At 48.0% G+C, this 27,189-nt stretch overlaps 1 protein-coding gene across 2 annotated transcripts in view; it reads left to right on the forward strand.

The window, feature by feature from the left end:
- LOC143984130 (class I histocompatibility antigen, F10 alpha chain-like) overlaps nt 1-27,189 on the forward strand; it is a 174,296-nt gene that overhangs the window by 109,297 nt on the left and 37,810 nt on the right. For both annotated transcript variants that reach the window (XM_077484443.1, XM_077484449.1), the window contains exon 3: nt 15,500-15,778. In XM_077484443.1, the coding sequence (XP_077340569.1) occupies nt 15,500-15,778 (279 nt within the window). The remainder of the gene's footprint in view (nt 1-15,499; nt 15,779-27,189) is intronic.

The raw sequence follows: 27,189 nt of genomic DNA on the forward strand, positions 1-27,189 counted from the left end.
CCCCCTCCCCTAACTGCTAGCTCAGCTGATAGCAATCCTGCTGACTTTACCAAACCCAATGCACCCTATACCTACCTTTTTGATGCTCACATTTATGGATGAATTCACCTAAGCATGTAGTGCAAGGGCGTGCCTCAATACTTTCAAATGCTATTTTTTCCCCCTATTATTATCTTGATATGTAATAGCAGAATGTCCAAATGTGCTTCCATTTGGGTTTCTTTTTGGTATTATGACACTTCTTACCTGTCTGGTGGGCTGCCAATAGTGTAACTAAGGAGGGGCTTCCCAAAGTATCACACATTATTTAGGCATTCAGCTCTCAATCAAGTGGAGAGGGTTACCTGTCCAAAACATCCCCTCCCTCATTTTTTAGCAAGGGCCCATCAGATGGGGGGGGTGGGGGGTGATATACTTTAGGCTTTAAATACTCAGTTCCCAAAATGTTATACTATTCTTGGCCAAAAATGTTTGTGTCTAATCTGCTTGCAATGTTGATTTGTAAAATTACAAATTTTTGGTCTTGTTTCACTCCACAGTGTCCTTCAATGCCACAGGAATGGCAAACTGTGGCTTCCCACTTTGCCAGTCGTTGGGACTTTCCCAATTGTGGAGGAGCAATTGATGGGAAGCACGTCCGCATCGTCCCACCACCCAACTCTGGGTCGTACTATTATAATTATAAGGGGTTTCATAGTATCGTGATGTTGGCGGTGGTGTCTGCAACCTATGAGTTTTTGTATGTGGACGTGGGGCAAAATGTATGGATGTCAGATGGTGGAGTGTTCGCACGGACTGAGTTCTACTGGCGTCTCCAGAGTGGCAGTCTGGGCTTGCCACCCCCAGAGGAGAATCAGGAAGGACTCCCGTTAGTCTTCGTCGCGGATGAGGCGTTTGCCCTGGCGAACCATCTGATGCGGTCTTTCCCGATGAGGACCCTCACCCCAGACCAGAGGATTTTTAATTTCCACCTGTCCAGAGCCCAAAGAGTGGTGGAGAACACCTTTGGAATACTGGCCAGCCGGTTCCGCCTTTTTTTAACGCCTATCCACATGGCGGAATACAAACTCAATCACATAGTGCTGGCCTGCTGTGTGCTGCACAATTTTCTAAAAAGACATTCTGCGAACTATGCGGTCTCAGTTGTCCAACAAGAAGCAGACTTGCTGGAAAATGATAACCTTGAACCTGCTCATCCTGGCTTGCCCCCCAAGGTGCCCGTGAGGTTCGAACCCAATACATGGACTACTTCGTGGGTAGGGGGGCCATTGATATGCCAGACAATGTCTGAGCGGCATTTTCAGAATAAATTTTTCTTTGAAACTCCTTCATTTACTGCTTGGCTTGCTTTTAGGTATCTCCTAGGTAAATTTAGGTTTTTTCTTGTGCCTTTTTCATCAACAGTGCAAACCCAAGTTCTGAATGAGATGAGGGGACAGTCTCTTCTTCAGATAATCTTATTATGTTGTGGGTTAGTTAGTGAGTGACTTGTATAGCGCTACCTATGCGAACTGAATCGCCTCAGGGCGCTTTCTTGCCACCAGAGTCCATCTGTGGCTTGCATGGTCCTTTACCCCGTAAGGTCCCGACATGCTTACAAACACATACAACATTGACATAAACAGGCCATTTTTTTAGACAAGGTCTAATTAACCTACCAGCATGTCTTTAGAGTGTGGGAGGAAACCGGAGTACCCGGAGGAAACCCACGCAGGCACAGGGAGAACATGCAAACTCCAGGCAGATGGTGTCGTGGTTGGGATTCGAACCAACAACCCTATTGCTGCTAGGTGAAAGTGCTAACCACTACACCACTGTGCTGCCCTGCCCATGTTGTGGGTCTGCTACACACACACCTTGTTGTTGGTAACTAATGTATGTGCATTACTGACCAAAATAGTGCTCATTTTCAGCACCATGGCAGGAAAATGGCATGATTGTCCAAATTAACACATCACTGTGGGTGTTTTTTTACTAAAGGCACATCCACTATGCACTACAAGTGCACTGCAAAAGTACACCTGAAACTGCACTTGGAGTGCAAAGTTGAGTTTCCTTTAGTAAATAACACCCATTCTCACTGCAATCAAAAATTTTACTCCAAATACATCTTTGGCGCAATGAAAAAGGAAGCCACAGATTGATGATAATTTAACTTTTAATCCAAGCACATTCACATTTTATTGAGACCTAAATAAAGGGTTTTTTTTGTTTGATGAAATACTTGTGTATGTGTTTTCATTCCAAAAGGCCAGTTTATTTGTGAGCAGGCAGGTACATTTCCAAAAAAAAGTGAAATGAATAACAAGGGGTACCAACACTAAACAACCTCCTGTAGATTAACCACTTTCAGACCGGACCATTTTGCTGGTAAATGACCAGAGGTCTTTTTACACTTTGGCACTGCGCTGCTTTAACTGGTAATTGCGCGGTCATGCAATGTTGTACCCAAACAAAATTTGCGTCCTTTTCTTCCCACAAATAGAGCTTTCTTTTGATGGTATTTGATTGCCTCTGCGATTTTTATTTTTTGCGATATAAACGTAAAAAGACCGCAAATTTTGAAAAAAAATGATATTTTCTACTTTTTGTTATTAGAAAAATCCAATAAACTCAATTTTAGTCATACATTTAGGCCAAAATGTATTCAGCCACATGTCTTTGGTAAAAAAAAAGTCAATAATTGTATATTTATTGGTTTGCGCAAAAGTTGTCACATCTACAAACTAAGGTACGTTTTCTGGAATTTACGCAGCTTTTAGTTTACGACTGCCTATCTCATTTCTTGAGGTGCTAAAATGGCAGGGCAGTACAAAACCCCCCCAAATGACCCCATTTTGGAAAGTAGACACCCTAAGGAAATTGATAAGAGGCATGTTGAGCCCATTGAATATTTTATTTTTTTGCCTCAAGCGATTGAATAATGACAAAAAAAAATTTTTTTTTTTTTTTTTTACACAAAGTTGTCACTAAATGATATATTGCTCACACATGCTATGGGCGTATGTGAAATGACACCCCAAAATAAATTCTGCTGCTTCTCCTGAGTACGGGGATACCACATATGTGGGACTTTTTGGGAGCCTAGCCGCGTACGGGGCCCCGAAAACCAAGCACCGCCTTCAGGCTTTCTAAGGGCGTACATTTTTGAGTTCACTTCTCACTACCTATCACAGTTTTGAAGGCCATAAAATGCCAAGATGGCACAAAACCCCCACAAATGACCCCATTTTAGAAAGTAGACACCCCAAGCTATTTGCTGAGAGGCATGTTGAGTTCATGGAATATTTTATATTTTGCCACAAGTTGCGGGAAAATTACAAACTTTTTTTTTTTTTTTTTTTTTTCACAAAGTTGTCACTAAATGATATATTGCTCACACATGCCATGGGCATATGTGAAATGACACCCCAAAATAAATTCTGCTGCTTCTCCTGAGTACGGGGATACCACATATGTGGGACTTTTTGGGAGCCTAGCCGCGTACGGGGCCCCGAAAACCAAGCACCGCCTTCAGGCTTTCTAAGGGCGTACATTTTTGAGTTCACTTCTCACTACCTATTACAGTTTTGAAGGCCATAAAATGCCAAGATGGCACAAAACCCCCACAAATGACCCCATTTTAGAAAGTAGACACCCCAAGCTATTTGCTGAGAGGCATGTTGAGTCCATGGAATATTTTATATTTTGCCACAAGTTGCGGGAAAATTACAAACTTTTTTTTTTTTTTTTTTTTTTTCACAAAGTTGTCACTAAATGATATATTGCTCACGCATGCCATGGGCATATGTGAAATGACACCCCAAAATAAATTCTGCTGCTTCTCCTGAGTACGGGGATACCACATATGTGGGACTTTTTGGGAGCCTAGCCGCGTACGGGGCCCCGAAAACCAAGCACCGCCTTCAGGCTTTCTAAGGGCGTTACAGTTTTGAAGGCCATAAAATGCCAAGATGGCACAAACCCCCCCCAAATGACCCCATTTTGGAAAGTAGACACCCCTAAATTTAGGGGTACACTAGTGAGACTAGGTAATAAATGGCGGGTGCCCTGAAACTATAAAAAAATAACTAACCAACCAGCGTCACCTGTAACAGTTATATGGTGATCACTGGTGAAAGGGTTAACTAGGGGGCAATCAGGGGGCTTTATGCGGTAGTATATGGGGGTCCCTGGCGCTATAAAAAGCTGCGGCGAACCTAAATACCTACCTGCCTAACTAGCGTCACCTGTGACACTAATACAGCGATCAGAAAAACGATCGCTTATTAGGCTGGGTTCACACTGGAGCGATGCGGGAACGCCACGAATGCGCGGCGGGTTCCCGCATCGCATGCCTCCCGGCGGCAGTTCACACTGCCCTATGCGAACTGCTGGGAGTGTCAGTGAAATGTTACTGACACCCCCAGATCAGTTCGCATATCGCAGTGCGATCTGCAAACTCGGATCGCATGGTGTGAACACCCATGCGATCCGATTCTGCTGCGGGCCAAAAAAAGGGTCCCGTGCGAATTTGCGGCGGGTGCGGCGGGTGCGGCGAATGGCTGAACTCGAATCGCACAGAGATCGGATGTGATTTGCACTGCAGTGCGGTGCGAATCACATCCGTTCTCAAACCGCTGCAATGTGAACCCAGCCTTAGTGACACTGGCGACGGGGGGTGATCACGGGGTTAAACCTTTATTGGGGGGGTTAGGGGGGTACCTTAGAACTAAAGGGGGCTAACCCTAACTGCCCTAACAGTTATTAGTCACAAATGACACCCGCCGGGTGATCAGGGGGTTAAACCTTTATTAGGTAATAAATGGCGGGTGCCCTGAAACTATAAAAAAATAACTAACCAACCAGCGTCACCTGTAACAGTTATATGGTGATCACAGGTGAAAGGGTTAACTAGGGGGCAATCAGGGGGCTTTATGCGGTAGTATATGGGGGTCCCTGGCGCTATAAAAAGCTGCGGCGAACCTAAATACCTACCTGCCTAACTAGCGTCACCTGTGACACTAATACGGCGATCAGAAAAATGATCGCTTATTAGGCTGGGTTCACACTGGAGCGATGCGGAAACGCCGCGAATCCGCGGCGGGTTCCCGCATCGCATGCCTCCCGGCGGCAGTTCACACTGCCCTATGCGAACTGCTGGGAGTGTCAGTGAAATGTTACTGACACCCCCAGATCAGTTCGCATATCACAGTGCGATCTGCAAACTCGGATCGCATGGTGTGAACACCCATGCGATCCGATTCTGCTGCGGGCCAAAAAAAGGGTCCCGTGCGAATTTGCGGCGGGTGCGGCGGGTGTGGCGGGTGCGGCGGGTGCGGCGAATGGCTGAACTCGAATCGCACAGAGATCGGATGTGATTTGCACTGCAGTGCGGTGCGAATCACATTCGTTCTCATAAACCGCTGCAATGTGAACCCAGCCTTAGTGACACTGGCGACGGGGGGTGATCACGGGGTTAAACCTTTATTGGGGGGGGTTAGGGGGGCACATTAGAACTAAAGGGGGCTAACTCTAACTGCCCTAACAGTTATTACAGTCACAAATGACACCAATGCAAAAAAAAAAAAAAAAAAATGACATTGGTGTCACTGTGACTGGGGGGCAGGGGTAATTGGGGGGGTGATCGGGGGGTAAAGGGGGGGTGTGAGTGTGCCTGGCATGTTCTACTGTGTGTGTAGAGTGTTGGTGCAACTCACCGATCCGCTCTCCTCCGTGTCGGAACGAAAACTACCGACACGGAGGAGAGAATACATCACTTCCTCTCCTGTGTTTACATTACAGGAGAGGAAGTGATGTCACCGGGGATTTCCATTCGTCGAGAGCGATCGCGAGGGGGTGGCCATGAATGAATGGCCGCCCCCTCATCCCGGATCGCTCTCGACGGAATGCCGACCGCCGCAGGCACCGGGGGGGGGCCCGATCGGGCCCCCCACCCGCGGGCAGGCAGGGACTTATATATACGCCCATATGCCTGCCCGTGCCATTCTGCCGACGTATATCGTCGTGCGGCGGTCGGCAAGTGGTTAATAAAGAAAATCTAAAAAATATAATAATGTTGTTGTGGTAAGTTTACACACAAAACACACCCCAAAAAATGGAAAGATGAGCAAACTGTCAAAAAAGGAGATGTTTATGAAAAAAAATGCAGCCAAAAAAGAATAAACAAAAAATAAAATTGTGTAGATGTGACAAATTCAAAAATTGTATTGCCGAAATGAGCAAAAAAGAGTCAGGAAATACGTTCAGGAGAAGTGTGTGTTACTATGAGCATCAAAAAAAGTTCCTTCTTGCAGCATTGTAAAGAACAAGAGAATGCGCTTCATGAAAGAATTTTTAACATTGCAGCGTGACGAATACACGATAAAACATTAGGACTTTTTTTTTCTTAATATGACAAATGTATCTGCAAAACAACATTCCAGGGATGGTTGAAAATATTCTGTAATTTATGTTTTTCCTAAACACTTTACATTCTGTTTTTGTTTTTTTAAACTGCTTCCCAAATGTCACAAGCATTTGCACAACCATCACGAATAATCCCTCATTATTGTGTCTTATATGTTTACTTCCTATGATCATCAGTTCTATTTAGTGTCCATAATATGCAGTATTTTCCTTAAATACCTCAAACAGGAAAATGCTATATTATGGCCACTAGGTGGAGCTGATGATCATAAAACACACATATTAGGGATTGTTTGATGGTTGTGCTTGTGACATTCATATAGCATTTTTTTTAAATACAACCCACTATATCTTATTGTATAATAGCTTCTTGTGCATGGATTGGGAATGGATGGATTTGGAGAAATGATAATGTAGAACTATTTCTTGGTAGTTGATGAAGAATATTAGTGCAGCTTTCAGTAAGGGCTCAATAAGCTCCGGGCTCACACCAGAACGTGGCTCAGAAAACAGCAATCCGTTTGCATTTCCCGCACTGAGTTCAGATTGCACTGCCCTTGTGATCTGCAGCAGGTGTCAGTGCTGTGCTGTGTGGAGGATCCTGTCACTGTACAGAGGTAAGTGGCCAGTGCTGTGTGGAGGATCCTGTCACTGTACAGAGGTAAGTGGCCAGCAGATGAGCATTACTCCGCCTCCATGACTTGTGACATCATCAGATCAGACTGAGAGATGACAGATCAGGTAGTTGTGTTCTATAATCCAGCAGAGGATGGGAAGGATTTCCCAGAGTACAGAACCGAGGAATAGGTGTGATGAGGGATTGGCTTGTCCATGAAGGGGGATGGGAGGAATCCAGTGTAGAAATATGGGGGCCGCCATTGCTGACCCCCCTCTGATAGTGTCCTGGTCACACTCCTCCCTTCACCGCTCATCTTCCAGCTCCATCTTCCCTCTCCTATAGATTGTCCAACATTAGATGGTAGAAGTGTTCGAGATCTCTTATCTCTGCCATCTGATGGTGGATAGACATGGCGAGTGTCCCCGGGGTGGAGATGAAATCCTCGGGGTCACTGACCTGGAAAAAGAAGTCGGATTAGAAGTCGGAGTGATGTCAGAGCTCTGGATCTGCAATCCTATGCCAGCTCTGTGATCACAAAGTACTGAATCCTCAGGATCAGCATGACAGACAGGAAAGTATCATTGTGACAGTGAGAGGAGACGGGTGGAGCCTCCATATTTCTGTGTTCAGATCTCCTCTCTACAATGAGGACCCTTTACTAATGCTGGGGGGGAAATGGTATGACATTATGGGGGGAGTGGTAAGAGATGATGATGGGGAGAGTGGTATGAGATGATGGGGGGATGGTATGAGATGATGGAGGGGGTGGTATGAGCTGACGGGAGGGGGTGGTATGAGATGATGGGGGGGTGGTATGAGATGATGGGGGGGACGTTATGAGATGATGGGGGGAGGATTGTATGAGATGATGGGGGGACGGTATGAGATGATGGGGGGACGGTATGAGATTATGGGGGGTGGTAAGAGAGATGGGAGGGGGTGGTATGAGATGATGGGAGGGGGTGGTATGAGATGATGGGAGGGGGTGGTATGAGATGATGGGGTGGGATGGTATGAGATGATGATGGGGGGGATGGTATGAGATGATGGGAGGGGATGGTATGAGATGATGGGGGGATGGTATGAGATGATGGGGGATGGTATGAGATGATAGGGGGTGGTATGAGATGGTGGGGGTGGTATGAGATGATGGGGGGTATGAGATGATGGGGGGATGGTATGAGATGATGGGGGAGGTGGTATGAGATGATGGGAGGGGGTGGTATGAGATGATGGGGGGTGGTATGAGATGGTGGGGGTGGTATGAGATGATGGAGGGATGGTATGAGATGATGGGGGAGGTGGTATGAGATGATGGGAGGGGGTGGTATGAGATGATGGGAGGGGGTGGTATGAGATGATGGGGGATGGTATGAGATGATGGGGGGATGGTATGAGATGATGGGGGGGATGGTATGAGATGATGGGAGGGGGTGGTATGAGATGATGGGGGGTGGCATGAGATGATGGGGGGGTGGTATGAGATGATGGGGGAGGTGGTATGAGATGATGGGAGGGGGTGGTATGAGATGATGGGGGATGGTATGAGATGATGGGGGGTGGTATGAGATGGTGGGGGTGGTATGAGATGATGGGGGGTATGAGATGATGGGGGGATGGTATGAGATGATGGGGGAGGTGGTATGAGATGATGGGAGGGGGTGGTATGAGATGATGGGAGGGGGTGGTATGAGATGATGGGAGGGGGTGGTATGAGATGATGGGGGGGTGGTATGAGATGATGGGGGGATGGTATGAGATGATGGGAGGGGGTGGTATGAGATGATGGGGGGGTGGCATGAGATGATGGGGGGTGGTATGAAATGATGGGGGAGGTGGTATGAGATGATGGGAGGGGGTGGTATGAGATGATGGGGGGATGGTATGAGATGATGGGAGGGGGTGGTATGAGATGATGGGGGGATGGTATGAGATGATGGGGGGTGGTATGAGATGATGGGAGGGGGTAGTATGAGATGATGGGGGGTGGTATGAGATGATGGGGGGGACGGTATGAGATGATGGGGGGAGGATTGTATGAGATGATGAGGGGGACAGTATGAGATGATGGGGGGGACGGTATGAGATTATGGGGGGTGGTAAGAGAGATGGGAGGGGGTGGTATGAGATGATGGGAGGGGGTGGTATGAGATGATGGGAGGGGGTGGTATGAGATGATGGGGTGGGATGGTATGAGATGATGATGGGGGATGGTATGAGATGATGGGAGGGGATGGTATGAGATGATGGGGGGATGGTATGAGATGATGGGGGGATGGTATGAGATGATGGGGGGTGGTATGAGATGGTGGGAGGGGGTGGTATGAGATGGTGGGAGGGGGTGGTATGAGATGATGGGGGATGATATGAGATGATGGGGGGATGGTATGAGATGATGGGGGGGTGGTATGAGATGATGGGGGGTGGTATGAGATGATGAGAGGGGGTGGTATGAGATGATGGGGGGTGGTATGAGATGATGGGGGGTATGAGATGATGATGGGGGATGGTAGGAAATGATGGGAGGGGGTGGTATGAGATGATGGGGGGATGGTATGAGATGATGGGGGGATGGTATGAGATGATGGGAGGGGATGGTATGAGATGATGAGAGGGGGTGGTATGAGATGATGGGAGGGGGTGGTATGAGATGATGGGGGGATGGTATGAGATGATGGGAGGGGATGGTATGAGATCATGGGGGGATGGTATGAGATAATGGGAGGGGGTGGTATGAGATGATGGGGGGTGGTATGAGATAATGGGGGGTGGTATGAGATGATGGGGGGATGGTATGAGATGATGGGAGGTGGTATGAGATGATGGGGGGGATGGTATGAGATGATGGGGGGACGTATGAGATGATGGGAGGGGGTGGTATGAGATGATGGGAGGGGGATGGTATGAGATGATGGGGGATGGTATGAGATGATGGGAGGGGGATGGTATGAGATGATGGGAGGGGGTGGTATGAGATGATGGGGGGATGGTATGAGATGATGGGAGGGGATGGTATGAGATGATGGGGGGGATGGTATGAGATGATGGGGGGACGTATGAGATGATGGGAGGGGGTGGTATGAGATGATGGGAGGGGGATGGTATGAGATGATGGGGGATGGTATGAGATGATGAGAGGGGGTGGTATGAGATGATGGGAGGGGGTGGTATGAGATGATGGGGGGATGGTATGAGATGATGGGAGGGGATGGTATGAGATGATGGGGGGGATGGTATGAGATAATGGGAGGGGGTGGTATGAGATGATGGGGGGTGGTATGAGATAATGGGGGGTGGTATGAGATGATGGGGGGATGGTATGAGATGATGGGGGGACATATGAGATGATGGGAGGGGGTGGTATGAGATGATGGGAGGGGGATGGTATGAGATGATGGGGGATGGTATGAGATGATGGGAGGGGGATGGTATGAAATGATGGGGGATGGTATGAGATGATGGGAGGGGGATGGTATGAAATGATGGGGGGATGGTATGAGATGATGGGGGAGGGGGGGTGGTATGAGATGATGACCTCTGATAACACACAATGTCCTCTCCTCATTTCTATATAAAGTCTCCAGTGATCTCTGTAGGATTGGAGTTTATATTTCCTGAACTCTATGTGCACTGACAGTATACACTCAGTATGACCTTTCCTGGTCGGTGATCAGCACAGACTCCGTCACTTCCCTTCTCAGGACTGATCATTTATCTGTATAATGTTATCATTTCTCAGTGTTGTATAATGGATTCATCTCCTATAAGATGGAACGTTCCTCTTCTCTCTGACAGACTTGGTGTTTGGTTGAAGGGAAACATTAGCTAATAAGTTGGATGAAGACCTTTCATTGGATGTTGGTGTGATTGATAGCTCTGAGCGTCCAATCAGTGATCAGCAGCTTCTCGGCGATCTCCTAGCTGTACAGATTTCTCAGATGATTTGCTTGTCTCCATTCCTATTGGTTCTTCCAGTCATGTGACCCAGTTTCTAGTGATAGGAAGTTCGGATCTTTAACCACTTACAGACTGGACCATTTTGCTGGTCAAAGACCAGACCACTTTTTGCTATTCGGCACTGCATCACTTTAACTGACAATTGTGCGGTCGTGCGACGTGGCTCCCAAACAAAATTGACGTCCTTTTTTTCCCACAAATAGAGCTTTCTTTTGGTGGTACTTGAACACCTCTGCGGTTTTTATTTTTTTGCGCTATAAACAAAAATAGAGCGACAATTTTGAAAAAAACGCATTATTTTTTACTTTTTGGTATAATAAATATCCCCCAAAAATATATATATATAAAAAAAAAATTTCCCTCAGTTTAGGCCGATACGTATTCTTCTACATATTTTTGGTAAAAAAAATCGCATAAGCGATTATTGATTGGTTTGCGCAAAAGTTATAGCGTTTACAAAATAGGGATAGTTTTATAGCATTTTTATTAATAATTTTTTATTATTTTTTCTTTTACTAGTAATGGCGGCGATCAGCGATTTTTATTGTGACTGCGACATTGTGGGGGACCCATCGGACATTTTTGACACATTTTTGGGACCATTGTCATTTATACAATAATCACTGCTATATAAATGCAGTGATTCCTGTGTAAATGACACTGGCAGTGAAAGGGTTAACCAGTGGGTGGCAGTGTAGGGGTTAAGTGTTCCTAGGGGTGTGTTACTAACTGTAGGGGGTTGGGCTTTCATTTACTGAACACTGATCTCTGCTCCAATCACATGGAGCAGAGATCAGCGTCACTAGTTGCTAGGCATAATGGAGAAATGCTGTTTACAACGGCATTTCTTCATTCAGCCGCTCCGTGAGATGATCGCAGGTGTGCCCGCAGCGATCGAGTCCGCGGGTCCTGCGACCAGACTCACGGGGGTCCCGACTAGCGTGGGAGCGCGCCGGCGGCGGCACGCTCCCGATGGCAGGGCGGCAAATTTAAAGGGACATACAGGTACGCCCATTTGCCTGCCCGTGCCATTCTGCCGACGTACATCGGCGTGCGCTGGTCGGCAAGTGGTTAAAGCGGGACTGTACTGCAGAAAAAAATATTAAAAGCCAGCAGCTACAAATACTACAGCTGCTGACTTTTAATAAATGGACACTCACCTGTCCCGGGGTCCAGCGATGCCGGCAGCTGAGGCCGATCGATCTCTCGGCTGTTGCCGCCACCATTCTAGGTGAGGGAATCAGGAAGTGAAGCGAATCGGCTTCACTTCCCGGTTCCCTACTGCGCATGCGCGAGTTGCGCAGCGCAATAGGAATTGTCTGCGCTGTCTCTGGGACCCGTGTGTGTCCCAGCAGACAGCGTGGCAGGACAGGAAATGGCATAGACTCCCACGGGAGTCTATGCCCGGAAGTGGGTGTAAATACCTGTCTTTGACAGGTATCTGCACCCCCCTCCCCCCTGAAAGGTGCCAATTGTGAGACCGGAGGGGGGGAGGGTTCCGATCAGCGGAAGTTCCACTTTAGGGTGAATCGGTTCATTTCGAACTGCTCACTGAAATGAACGTATTCAATGAATCGATTCTTCGGTACTTCGGTTCACTTGCTGAGTCTACTGACAAGCAAGTGAACCGAAGCTCTGATTCAATCATATTAAATGATTAGAATCAGAAGAGTGATTCACACAGAAGGTTGGCAGCTCCTCCTGGGGACGTTTACTTTGATTTAGTTGATTGGCGCAGAGCACAAGTCTATTGTCACATTAGCTCAGTGTCATCAATTTTGGTGATACACAAACAGCTGTGTTAGGCTGGGTTCACACTTGTGCGATGCGGGAACCCTGCGATTCCACGACGGGTTCCTGTATCGCACCAGACTCACACAACAGTTCACAACGACATATGTGAACTGCTGGGGAGTGTCATACAATGTTAATGACACCCCCATTTCAGCTTGCATGTCGCACTGCAAAGTGTCAGTTTGGACATGAATCAGATCGCATGGGTGCCATGCGATCCGATTCTGGTACGGTCCAAAAAAAGGGTCCTGTGCGAGTTTAGTCTGAATGTGAAACGATTTCAGCCATACTATCTGTGTGGCTGAAATTGCATTGCACGGACATCGCCTGTGATTTGCACTGTAGTGCAAATCGCAAGCGATTTTGCACTATGCAGCAGTGTGAACCGGCCCTGAGCCTAGGTTTCCACAAATTTGATGGATAGCAATGTTAACTGTGAAGTTGCCCCAGAATGCAGTTCACATGCACACAAACCCCGCTTTTCATTTAGGCTCTGTTTCCACTTGTGCAACTTGTTCTGCGACTTGGGACTGCAAAGTTGCATGACAAGAAGTACCCGATTTCCAATGAGTACCATTCATATCTGTGCGACTTCAAGTCACAGCGACTTCAAAGTAGTCCCTGCACTACTTTGGTCCCATTTTAATGTGACTTGAGGTCCATAAACCTCCAGAATACACAGGCATTGCTTCAAGTCACGGCAGAATCGTGCAACTTTCTGGCTTTTCAGGCTAACACAGCCTGAAAGTTGCACAATTCTGCCGCAATTTTGATGTGACTTTAAAGCAATGCCTGTGTATTCCAGAGGTCTATGGATCTCTAGTTGCATCAAAGTGGGACCAAAGTAGTGCAGGGACTACTTTGAAGTCGCACAGATACGAATAATACTCATTGGAAATCATAGAGTACAAAGTCGCAGGACAAGTTGCACAAGTGGAAATGGAGCCTAAATGAAAAGTTGGTTTTTGTGCATGTGAACTGCATTCTGACGGGCCAACTTCACAGTTAACATTGCCAGCCTTCAGATTTTCCCATAGTCTTTACAGCGCATGCGCAGGAATGATGATCAGATTTTACTACCACTACCATGGGCGAAGTACCCCTGGTAGTAAAATCCAATCGTTAAGGCTATTTTCACACTTGTGCGACTTGAAAGTCAAGTGCTTTTGCCATGATTTTTGCCACGACTTGAAGCAATGTCTGTGTAATCTGGAGGTTTCTGCCACAAGTCGCATCAAAGTCAGACAAAAGTAGTACAAAAACTACTTTGAAGTCGCACAGATATGAACTGAACTCGTTGGAAATCATGGGGTGTGACTTGTCATGTGACTTTGCAGTCTCAAGTCGCAGGACAAGTGGCACGAGTGTGAAAGGGCCTTAGGCTGTCCGTACCACCTGATCACTGCTGCTACCTCATTGGTTTAGTGCAGAGGTGCCCAACCAGTGGCCCGGGGGCCATATGTGGCCCGCCGGGCCTTCTGATGTGGCCCGCGACCTCCTGCTTTGGGATAGCAGGTTCTCAAGCCCTAATCATGGGTTGCCAACCCACCATGCCAGAGCATCAGTGTTTTAAATGAAGCCAGCGGTAGAGGAAGCAAGTGGCTGCATAGAGAGCAGAGCCGCATTTGCTGATGCTTCCTGTATAGTGCCGGCTCTTCTCCCAAGCGGAGTGATATCAAATGCATTCTGCCTGGGACAGCAACAGCCGGCTATACCTGAGTGCAGCTAACCTGCAGGAAAGCCACAGGTGCACTGTACTGCACCCGCAGTGCAGGTAAACTGCCACATATCAGTGTGAAAGCAGCCCTAGGCCCCTTTCACATGATCGGTTCAACCCACGCGGACCCTCTATTCACCTCTATAGATGGACTTGTGTCCATTAGCACCCACCTACCTCCAATCGGATCCACTAAAAAAAAACAGAAGGGGATCCATCCCCTTCCAGCTGGTTGGATCGGATAGGGGGGCCCACAGAGTATACTGGGCTGTGTCCATCTCCGCTCTGCATATAGAGTGGACACTGATCTGTCTTCCGTCCGCTCCACTTATTGTGGCCCGTGCCCAGTTACCAAGTCGCTTAAGTGGCCCTCACTCTTCAAAAGGTTGGGCACCCCTGGTTTAGTGTATTGTTTTACTGGTGGTGACTCGTGGTTCTTTCAGTGTACTGTGTTCTAAAAACTGATATGATTCTTTACCTCGGTGTACTGTGCACTCCTGACTCTTGTTTTCAGTTTGTATCCAGTTCCTGAGTGTCGCTGTGCTTCGAGTCAGCTGATTGGTTGCAGGGAGGGGCGGAGCTCTCTCACTCTAGGATCATATTACCACTGCCAGCTCTGCTATGTACTGAGTGCAGAGAAATGTTTCAAACGAATCAGTTCACTAAAAAGAACCGATTCAAAAGAACGATTCGTTCATGAACTGGACATCACTACCGGTTTCCTCAGGCGGATTATCTCTCCATCCCGGGGTGATTGTACACAGCGGTAGGGGGGAGCAGGATGACGGATCCCTCTTCCTCTGCTCCTCAGCATGTGTCTGAGGGGGGATTGCTGGGACTTGTAGTTCTCCCCGCTCTACAGATGATTAGGGGGATGGTGAGTGTAGAAATATACAGAGTGATGCTCAGTGTCTGTACTATACACACTATACATGTCATGTGATCACATATTACACACATCACTTCCTCTGATCCCAGGTCACATCTTCCTCTTCTCTCTGCAGGGATCCATTCCTTCCAGGTGATGTACGGCTGTGAGCTGAGAGATGACGGCACCACTGAGGGGTATATACAGTTCGGATATGATGGGAGAGATTTCATGTATCTGGACACACAGAGAGGGATCTATATCCCGACCATGAATGAGGCTCAGATCACCACACAGAAATGGAACAGTCCGGAGGTGAGAGAGGGGGAGATACAGAAGAATTATCTGGAGAATCAATGTATAGAATGGCTGAAAAAACATATCAACAATGGGAGAGAAGATCTGGAGAGGAGAGGTGAGCGCACACTATATATATACATTGTATTATATACATCCTCTGTATACTCTCTATACATTCTATCTGTATACACAGCACCTCCTACATCATCACACACTCCTCCCACTTCCCTGATAATCACACCCACCCACACCTGAAACCACACCCACTCCTAATAGGACCCAATACAGCCTGGAGAGTCCTTGGCCCAGAAGTGGGTGTGTCTTCTCATCCCACCAATAGGGACTCATTATGAGAATCTGTCTGTCCATCCCAGTCTGTGTCCATTCATGTCTTCCAGTGTGTAGATGTCGGGATCTGTTTGGTCACATCAGTAAGTATTGCGGTGATGTAAGAATAATCTCCCCTCCCCCAGGATCTCGGGGTTCTCCTCAGAGATCAGTCACCTCTATAGATCTTCTCTTCCTGTGACTGCTTCCATCACATGTGTCCCACCAAGTCTTCACCCCCCAGTGTGATCCGCTCCCTGCACCCCGATACTGGGAGAGTTCTCAGGATTTCTACATGTCATAGGAGAAAGTCCAACACTGAGTGTTTAATACACCATACAATGTGTGCGATCTACACACCATACAATACATAACAATCCAATCCTAGAAATGTCCAACAAGTGTCACTCCACCCAACACTCAATTGTGTCTAAAATCAAAGATTTATCAATTTCTCCGCCCTAGAAGGAGAAGGAATCCCCGGATCACACGACCGCAACTTCCCCCCCACCAAACTCATCAGAGACTTTACTGATAATCATTCCTATCACTTTGATGGATCCGTCTCTTTTTTATTTTGCGTCACACATTGGTCTTCCCAGTCACTTGGACAGGCTGCCCTCCACACAACAAACACCCCAAAGTATCTCTAGAACATTTCCAGTCTTGGATTGTCGTGTTTTGTTCAGTTCATGTTTTGGTTCATTTGTAGCAAATTTTGTCACACAGCAAAACGCACATCTGCTGACTGTGATTGGGGTGTCATTAACAATCAGGCTGTATTTACATCTGTGTGTTTCCGAATGTGTGGCGACCCGCACAGAAACCGAATGATTTGCCGCACATTCCAGGAATGCCCTGCAAACGCACATCATGCTTGTGTCACCATAATGGTGGGGCAAGTGCAATGCATCTTTCCGAAACGTGTTGCAGACAGTGCAGAGCGCACATCTTCTGTGCTGGTTGCTGTGCAGATACAAGTTTAGCCTCAATGGTAACACAAGCATGACACACATTACCACACGTTTTCAAAAAAAATGCACGGCAAAGCATGTATGTTCTTGTTGCTATACACTCATAAACACGCAGATGCAAACAAATTGTATCACAAGTGCAACGCATGTGAAGCGCACTGCAAAGGATGCGTTTTCTTGCTGGTTGCTGTGCGCTTTGAAACACGCAGATGCAAACTAATAATAACATAAGCGCATTGCTACGTGTTTTCTGTGCGGGTTGTCACGTGTTTTGAAATGTGCAAATGAGAACACAGCCTAAATTGTACTGCAAGTGTGACTCACATTGCCATGCGGGTTGCAATGCGATTATAAACAGACAGAAGCAAATTAATGGTAACGCAATTGTGACACGCATTGCCACATGTTTTTAAAATGTAAGGCAAAGTGCATGTTTTCTGTCCTGGTTGCCACGTGTTTTTGAAACGAATGCCAAAGCATGCGTTTTACTTGCGAGTTGTCATGCATTTATAAATGTGCAGATGCGATCAAATGGTATCGCAAGCATAATGCCCGTTGCTTTGCGTTTTCAAAACTCAAGGCAAAGCACGCAACTTCTGTGCAGGTTGCTGTGGGTTTTCGCAGATGAGAATACAGCCTAGGTGGTACGGCAAAGGTGTCGTACCTTGCCATCCATTTTAAAAATGCACAGCAAAGTGTGCATTTTCTTGCAAGTTGCCATGTGTTTGGAAATGCACGTGTGTACGAATAGTAAAGTAAGCGCAACACGCGTTGCCGCATGTTTTTAAAATGTGCAGCAAAGCGTGCGTTTTCTTGCTGGTTGCCATGCACTGGAAAATTGGGCAGATGCAAACAATTGGTAACACAAGCGCATTGCCACGTGTTTTCTGTGTCGGGTTGTGACAAGTTTGGAAACGCAGAGATGAGAATGTAGCCTAAATGGTAAAGAAAGCATGACGCATACTCCAAGTTTTTTGAAACGTAGGGCAAGGCATACATTTTCTTGTGGGTTGCCACACATTTGGAAACATGCAGGTGCAAACTTATGGTAACGTGACGTGCATTGCAGCGTGTTTCAGAGACGTTCGGCAAATCGTGTGTTTTCTTCTGGGTTGTCAAGCATTTGGAAAACTCACGTTTAGGAGCATCACACAAAGACTAAATTCACATTCAGGAGAGGAGTTTATTGACAGAAAAATGCCAAACGCAGCCAAAACACACCTAAATGTTAGGAGCAATAGCTATAAATTATCCTCGCACCACAATGTTTAAACAAATAAAGAAAGGAGTTATGGTTGCAGCAAAACAATGACAGGGTCTCAAACCCTCCCCTAAATATATATGCTGTATGTGTGTTGAATGGTGTTGCGCTCCATACAAACAATATAAATAAAATTATAAATATAGATATAGATAATATATAATACACGAATAGTTATGAAATAGCTGCATGTGACTGATTAAACTAGTAGTTCCAAACAGTGAATAAGTGCCATCTAAGTAGTATCCAATCACATACAATATGACGGTTGGATCGTTTTAGACTAAAGTGCATCAAGTGACAATAAACAGTAAAGTGCATCCAGTGTCCATAAAGATAGCCAAACTAAAATATTTGTGATAAGGATCCAAGATTATGATTCAATCCATAAAGTGCATCAAGTGAAGAGAAAGGAATAAAAAATATACACATACCGTATATACTCGAGTATAGGCCGACCCGAATATAAGCCGAGGCCCCCAATTTACCCCCAAAAAAACTGGCAAACTTATTGACTCGTGTATAAGCCGAGGGTGAGACATGCCTGTCCATCCCTGTGTGTGTGTCCGTCCGTCCCTGTGTGTCCGTCCATCCCTGTGTGTCCGTCCATCCCTGTGTGTGTGTGTGTCCATCCATCCATCCATCCATCCCTGTGTGTGTGTGTGTCCATCCATCCATCCATCCCTGTGTGTGTGTGTGTCCATCCATCCATCCATCCCTGTGTGTGTGTGTGTCTCCATCCATCCATCCATCCCTGTGTGTGTGTGTCTCCATCCATCCATCCATCCGTGTGTGTGTGTGTCTCCATCCATCCATCCATCCATCCCTGTGTGTGTGTGTGTCCATCCATCCATCCCTGTGTGTGTGTGTGTGTGTGTCCAGCCTACCTGTGTCCCGAGCCTCCGTCCCGTGCCTTGCCTCCTTGCCTCCGTCCCGTGCCGTGCCTTGCCTCCTTGCCTCCGTCCCGTGCCGTGCCTTGCCTCCTTGCCTCCGTCCCGTGTCGTGCCTTGCCTCCGTCCCGTCCCGTGCCGTGCCTTGCCTTGCCTCCGTCCCGTCCCGTGCCAGGATCGCCGCTCTTCGTCGGCGCCTCGGCGGCCATTCTAAAATTCAAAAGCCGCGCCTCCTCCTTCGCCTGTGATAGGCGGAACACTGAATTTCCCAGCAGCCTGTGTTCCGCCTATCACGGACATCGTCTCATCCTCGTACTACGGACGAGGATGAGACGATGTCCGTGATAGGCGGAACACAGGCTGCTGGGAAATTCAGTGTTCCGCCTATCACAGGCGGAGGCGGAGGCGGAGGCGCGGCTTTCGAATTGTAGTATGTCCGCCGTCTGTCTGCTCGATACGCTGATCGAGCAGTCAGACGGCGATGACTCGAGTATAAGCCGAGGGGGGCACTTTCAGCCTCAAAAAAGAGGCTGAAAATCTCGGCTTATACTCGAGTATATACGGTAATGAAAATAAAAATAAGAAAAAATTATGTGTAAACAAATATTAACAAAACAATAAATAATCAATTTCCAATAAAGTGCAATCAAATAATTAGTATCCAATAACGGTGGCAATGTCTTATATTATATGTTTTTTTTATATAATTTTGGGGGATATTTACTATAGCAAAAGGCAAAAAAAAAATATTTTTTTTTTTTCAGAATCGATGCTTTTATTTTGTTTATAGCACAAAAAATAAATTCCGCAGAGGTGATCAAATACCACCAAAAGAAAGCTCTATATGTGGGGTAAAAAAAGAAGCTAATTTTGTTTGGGAGCCACGTTGCACGACCGCGCAATTGTCAGTTAAAACTACGCAGTGCCGAATCGCAAAAAGTGCTCTGGTCTTTGGCCAGGAAAATGGTCCGGGGCTTAAGTGGTTAACTGACAAATGCGCAGTTGTGCGATACTGTACCCAAACAAAATTGACATCCTTTTTTCCCCACAAATAGAACTTTCTTTTGGTGGTATTTGATCACCTCTGCAGTTTTTTGGAGTTGGGCTTTAACAGCTTGCCGCCCGCCCACTGTCAAATGACGGAGAAGCGGTGCAGCTCTCATTCTGGGTGGACATTATATGATGGAGCCCGGCCAGTGGGCTTGCACCATGTTGCTAGGGCATGCCGCAAACCCGATCTCAGTAAAGAGCCAATCAAGTGGCGCTTTAACCATGTGATCAGCTGTGTCCAATCATACAGTAGTACCAGTGATCGTCTGTCATCTCACGCAACAGAGTGTGTGATGAGGAGAGCCGGTCAGCGGCATCTCCTTGCAGGGGACGCCCAGGCATGTAATCGGGGCACTGATCATCAGTAAAGCCCATCAGTGCCCATTAGTGATGTCAGTCACTGCTGTCTTTCAGTGCCACTTATCCCTGCCACCTATCAGTGCCCACCAGTGCTGTTCATAAGCGCACATCAGTGAAGGAGAAAAATTACTTTTCAATTATATATTCACCGACTGACACAGCTCCTCGCTTAGCCATTGGGTTGTTACGCCACCTTTAGGAGAAGACTAGGCATAACATGTTATGAAAAACACAGAACTTTAAGTTCCGCCCAAGGGGCGGTCCCTTAGGTAACAACCCCCCAGCCTGCCATGCAGCCTCAGTTTTATTTTGCCTAGTGAAGGAGAAGGGACTAGGAACCCTGCGGGCCCATCGGTTCGAATTTTTTTCTGCAGAAGCATTGCTTTTTGCGCAAGACTAAAGATCCTGTGATCTGCTATCAACAGCCGGCTGGGTGGCAGGCTGGATATCCTTATCCTTGTAGTCTCCCCAGCCTGGCCAGCAAGCGTGTGCAGACTACACGCTGGGTCTGCCATGACGTACCTCAGCTCCAGAGGTGGTTGGTGAGCTTTAATGCTCCGGGGCACACATGACCTGGCTACTGATGTCTGCGTCACACTGTGCCGTGGCCAGCAGCCACCCCATACTGATCGGAGAGGGAGTCTGTGATGGAATGTCTCCCAGCTCTGCAGGACTGGTAAGTACAGCTCTCCCTGCCTCGGTGAGGCTGAGCAGCTGGGCATTCCCTGGGAGGTCGATTCGGGGGTCCCTCACCTTCCTGCATGTGGCTGCTGAGCGGTAGTGTGTCATGTGCAGGGGCTCTCCAGGGGGGCTCTCACCTGGGGGGGGGTGCGCTGGCTGGCTGGCTGTGCCTTGATGTGTGTTTTTTCTCTTCCTGGGGGTGTCTGATGAGGCTGTGTCTTTGATCCCTGCAGCGCTGCTCGCCGCCATTCTTTGTCACTGTCCCTCATGGTATTTCAGTGTTCAGCAGCCATCTTAGGTGAGGGCAAGGAGCAGCATGCTCTCCTGTAGCTTGGTGGACATTTTTCCTGTGTTTTTGTCCTTTATACTGGACGCTCAGTGGCCATTTTCTTGAAGCCTGAGCACATTTTTTGGCCAGTCTCTAGGAGCAGCATGCTTTCCTGTAGTCCAGCGGGCCATTGTCCCTGTGTTTTATGTCCTTATACTGGACGCTCGGCGGCCATTTTCTTTGAGCCTGAACACGTTGTAGATCGGTTTCTGTGCCATAAGCTGCAGCTCTGGATGACACAGTGTGATCTCCTATGCACCTGGGAGCTGACAAGGAATGCAGGCACTACTAGCTGGACAGCACAGAACCAGTCAGGGTGGTGAGTCCTGCGGGAAAGAGCCCCTCAGCCAACAGCAGTTAGGAGGGTGGGACCATCACTGTCCCCATCAGGTGGCAGACAGGGTAGGGTCAGCATGGCTTCAGAAACTGGTGTTTCTTCCCCCGAAATCCAGGCAATTGCAACCGGTTTGCTTGCAGATTCTATAGTGCCCCTGGACGCTTTGTCGGCGGTCCTCAATTCGTTTGTTGCCAAGATGGAGGCGGTGCGTAGGCGCAAAGGTGCTAAAAAGTGCCCCCTGCCCCCCCCGTCCTCTGGGGAGAGCTCTGACGCAGACTTGGGCCCTGCTGAGGCTGGTGACCCCTGCTCTGTCGTTTCAGGTGACGCTGACCAGGACCGTTCAGACAGTGAGGATGAGTCCGGGTCCGGGCACGACAAAGCGCTTGTTGGAGCACTTATCACAGCTTTGCGTGATACCCTGAAGATTCAGGAGCCAGCAGATCCTTCTGCTGATGTAGCGGTCCCTTTTGGGTCCCGTAAGCCAACCTGTTCACCTAAGGTGTTCACGTATCTGACTTATTTTGATAAGTTCATTTACAAGGAATGGGGTCGACTGCAACAGACCTTTTCAGTCCCCAAATACATGGTGGTGCGTTACCCCTTTGAGGAGAGCCTTCTCAAAAAATGGTTGGCTCCTCTGGTCGTGGACCCCCGGTATCCAGGTTAAACAAAGTAACCACAATCCCGGTAGAGGGGTCTCCTGCATTTAAGGACCACACGGACAGGAAGGCCGAGGCAGTGGCTCGTTCCTTGTTTACGGTTGTGGGGTCAACCATGCGACCAGTACTGGCATCCGCACTTGTGTCGCAGACACTAACTGAGTTGGCAAACTGTTGCACCACGAACTGGGAGAATAACAGGCTTCTCCTGTCTGTGTGGAACTAGCAGACCAACTGGTGCAAGGCCTTAAGTACGCCCTGGATACTCTTCCGCTGTTATCCAGGGCTTCAGTGTCAGCAGTGGTGCTGAGCCGCCTGATTTGGTTAAAATGCTGGTCTGCTGACCAGGCATTCAAAAAAGCCCTGACAGATCTTCCCTTCCTTGGCGACCAACTCTTTGGAGCCTATTTGGATGACATTATTAAAAATGCCACAGGTGGTAAGAGTACTCTACTCCCACAGGCCAGGAAGGCTAAGGAGCCACGCTGTAGGCAAGAGCCCTCATTTTCCACTCACAAATGTCTTTTTAGTCCGCCCGGAGCTTCGACCAAACTTCCCCAGGATGACCACTGAAGGACCAAAGCGTCCCTGGAACGGCAAGCCTAACAAGCCTGCGAGCAAAAGTGCTACCGCATGGTTTGCCCCCACTCTCAGCTGTCCGACTAATGGGTCTGCGATCTGATTTCCTCCGGCTACAAGATAGAGTTCCTCTGTTGGCCGCAAAACAGATTCTTCCCCCTCCAGCATACCCGTACTACCGGCTCGCCGGAAGGCCCTGTTGGGGGCGGTAAGGGACCCGCTGAGTCGTAGGGTGATAGTACCTAATCTGGAATCGGAACGTTTCCAGGGGTTCTTCTCAAACCTGTTTGTATTCCCCAAGAAGGAAGGGATACGTCCAATCTTGGATCTAAAAGCCCTTAATTACTTTATGAAAGTACAGAGGTTCAGAATGGAATCAGTTCACTCAGTAGTCGCTGCACTCCATCAAGGGGACTCCCTGGTGTCCTTAGACATCCAGGATGCGTACCTGCACATACCCATATGGCTCCGACATCAGAAGTTTCTGCAATTTGTAGTCGGGGAAGCCCACTACCAGTTTGTGGCTCTCCCTGTTGGTTTGGCATCAGCCCCCCAAGTCTTCACCAAGGTATTGGCTTCTGTGTTGGCGTTGCTACGGCAAAACGCGGGATCATGATCGTGGGATACCTAGACGATCTCCTCCTGAGAGCATCTTGCGCCTCAGAGTTTAGAAGAGGATGTGTCGATCACCATGCAGACCCTGCAGGAATTTGGGTGGCAGTTGAACCTAAAAAAGTCGGTGATCATACCGACTCAGCATTTGGAGTATCTAGGCTTGCTGCTGGACTCCATGGAAGCGAGAGTGTTTCTCCCTTCAGACAAGCTGCAGACTCTCAGAGCCGCAGTAAATCTGCTGATGAACCGCAATTGGTTGTTGCTACTCTTCTGCATCCGAGTCCTGGGACTCATGGTGGCCTCCTTCGAGGCAGTACCATATGCCCAGTTCCACACCAGAGTCGGAGAGAAGGAGATTTTGATAAAATGGGACAAACCTCCGTTGTCCCTGGATCGACATATTCAGGTGAGATAGGTAGTCAGGGATTCCCTGATCTGGTGGCTGATGTCCCGGGTACTTCAGTCCGGGAAGTTGTTCCTACCTCTGTAATGGACGGTGATCACAACGTTCAGTCGACCCAGGGCCTCTGGTCGGCGGAGGAATCCAAGTTGCCGATCAATCTACTCGAACTGAGAGCGATCAGGCTATGCCTCTCCACATGGTCGATAATACTTTGAGGGTGTTCGATCAGGATCCAGTCAGACAACACCATGGCTGTGGCATACATCAATCACCAAGGAGAAACAAGAAGCTCAGCCGCCGAACAGGAGGTCGCTCACATACTTCGGTGGGCAGAGCAACGTGTACCGGCCCTGTCGGTCATTTACATTCTGGGAGTGGAGAACTGGCAGGTGGACTATCTAAGTCGACAGATGCTAGACCCAGGAGAATGGGCGTTGCATCCAGAGGTGTTCAGGCTACTGTGCCTGCATTGGGGCACACCTGACGTGGATCTTCTGGCCTCCCGTCTCAATCGGAAGGTGCAGAGATTCGTGTCCAGGACAAGAGATCCGTGGGCAAATGTGTCAGATGCGTTGGTGGCTCCGTGGGATCAGTACCAGCTGTTCTATGCCTTTCCTCCGCTGAAGCTGTTGCCACATCTGCTCCGCAGAGTGGAGGCCGTGGAAATTCCAGTCATTCTGATTGCCCCAGATTGGCCCCAGCATCCTTGGTACGCAGACCTGGTGCGCCTGGTGGCAGACGCCCCCTGGCGACTGCCGTTAAGAGAAGACCTTCTGTCTCAAGGTCCGATTCTCCATCCTGCTTTACCATCGCTGGTTTTAATGGCATGGCTATTGAGAGCCAGGTGTTGAGGAACCAGGGTCTTTCGGACTCAGTAATCCCAACTATGCTGAGAGCACGGAAATCTTCTTCTCGGAAGATATATTATTGTACCTGGAAGGTCTACAGCTCCAGGTGTGAGGAGAAAGGGTGGCATCCACGCTCTTTTTCTATATCCAGGATCCTGCTGTTTCTTCAGCAAGGAGTAGACCAGAAATTGGCTTTGAACTCCTGTTAGGTGTGACCTCAACAAGTCACCTATTTGTCAGGTTATGTTACCGTTTCCCAATTGTTAGTTAGAGTTCTTATCCAAGCAAAGAGACACAGAGGTATTCAGTATTTCTGCTCAGAAGTCCGTTGTTAACTCTGACTTTCTCTGACTGACTCTGGCTCTGAGGCTTCTTTATTACATCTTTTATAGACAGAAAAGGGCAAACATCAGCAAATGTAAAAAAACAACATTTTCAAAGAAAAGACAATTCTCCGGGTGTTATCAGCTGATAAGACAATCTTCTGGGCGTAGACTGCTTTTTAGGGCTGATGCGGCCTCTTCTTGATGAGTACGTGACAATAGATGACGAGTCCTTATTTTACAGAGAAGGATAGAAAAATACATGTATTTAGTAAGACATACGGTCAACCATTTTGTTTCAACATATACCTTAATCCTTACATTTCCCCCTTTGACATCACCCCTCCCTCTTGCCCTGGGTCCACCTGAACAAGTTCTAGTCAGCCTATATCCAGAGTACTCTCCCTGACCGCGAGTTGTCAGAGGGGTATACACCCATCCCCCTGGACAGTACCAACATCTAAAATTCAGGAAGAGTGGCTTTTCTGACAGATGGGTGATGTCAAGGATCTAAATCTACCTACCGTATATACTCGAGTATAGGCCGACCCGAATATAAGCCGAGGCCCCCAATTTACCCCCAAAAAAACTGGCAAACTTATTGACTCGTGTATAAGCCGAGGGTGAGACATGCCTGTCCATCCCTGTGTGTGTGTCCGTCCATCCCTGTGTGTCCATCCATCCCTGTGTGTGTGTGTGTCCATCCATCCATCCATCCCTGTGTGTGTGTGTCTCCATCCATCCATCCATCCATCCCTGTGTGTGTGTGTCTCCATCCATCCATCCATCCATCCCTGTGTGTGTGTGTCTCCATCCATCCATCCCTGTGTGTGTGTGTATCCATCCATCCCTGTGTGTGTGTGTGTGTCTCCATCCATCCATCCATCCGTGTGTGTGTGTCTCCATCCGTGTGTGTGTGTGTGTGTGTGTGTGTGTGTGTGTGTGTGTGTGTGTGTGTGTGTGTGTGTGTGTGTGTCCAGCCTACCTGTGTCCCGAGCCTTTGTCCCGAGCCTTCGTCCCGTCCCGTCCCGTCCCGTCCCGTGCCGTGCCTTGCCTTGCCTCCGTCCCGTGCCCTCTTCGTCGGCGGCCATTGTAAAATTCAAAAGCCGCGCCTCCTCCTTCGCCTGTGATAGGCGGAACACTGAATTTCCCAGCAGCCTGTGTTCCGCCTATCACGGACGTCGTATCATCCTCGTCCGTAGTACGAGGATGAGACGACGCCCGTGATAGGCGGAACACAGGCTGCTGGGAAATTCAGTGTTCCGCCTATCACAGGCGAAGGCGGAGCCGGAGGCGCGGCTTTTGAATCATAGAATGGCCGCTGTCTGTCTGCTCGACACGCTGATCGAGCGGGCAGACAGCGATGACTCGAGTATAAGCCGAGGGGGGCACTTTCAGCCTCAAAAAAGAGGCTGAAAATCTCGGCTTATACTCGAGTATATACGGTATCTTCACAAAAGTTCCATCTTTTCCGCATCATTTACCTTGGCTTTCTTGCAAAAGCACATGAGCAGTTTAAAGCATGCATAAAAGAAAAATACGAATAAGAGCACCACTATAATCGTCATTGCTGCCTTCTTAACCCAAGAGAATAACCCTGAGAAACTAAAAGTTCCACCAAACGGATCCCAGTCGCGACCAATATTTCGGGCCTTCTCTTGTAAATTCTTTACTTCCGTACGGTGTTGTGCAATGATGTCATAATAATCAGGTACCTCAATGCTGGTGTTATGTATCCAAGTACAGCACTCATAGTCCTCAGTAGTTTCACAGAGTCCTGTCAGTGCTGCACTCATACTTTCAATTGCTAATTCATGTAATTCTAATTGTTGTCTGATGGCTCTGGTCTCCAGATTTAACTTAGTAATGTCATCAGAGTTTTTCTCCAAAA

Source organism: Lithobates pipiens, unplaced genomic scaffold (genome assembly GCF_037356315.1).
Source record: "Lithobates pipiens isolate NorthernLeopardFrog02 unplaced genomic scaffold, aLitPip1_a1.2 Scaffold_1, whole genome shotgun sequence".
Taxonomy (NCBI): Eukaryota; Metazoa; Chordata; class Amphibia; order Anura; family Ranidae; genus Lithobates; species Lithobates pipiens.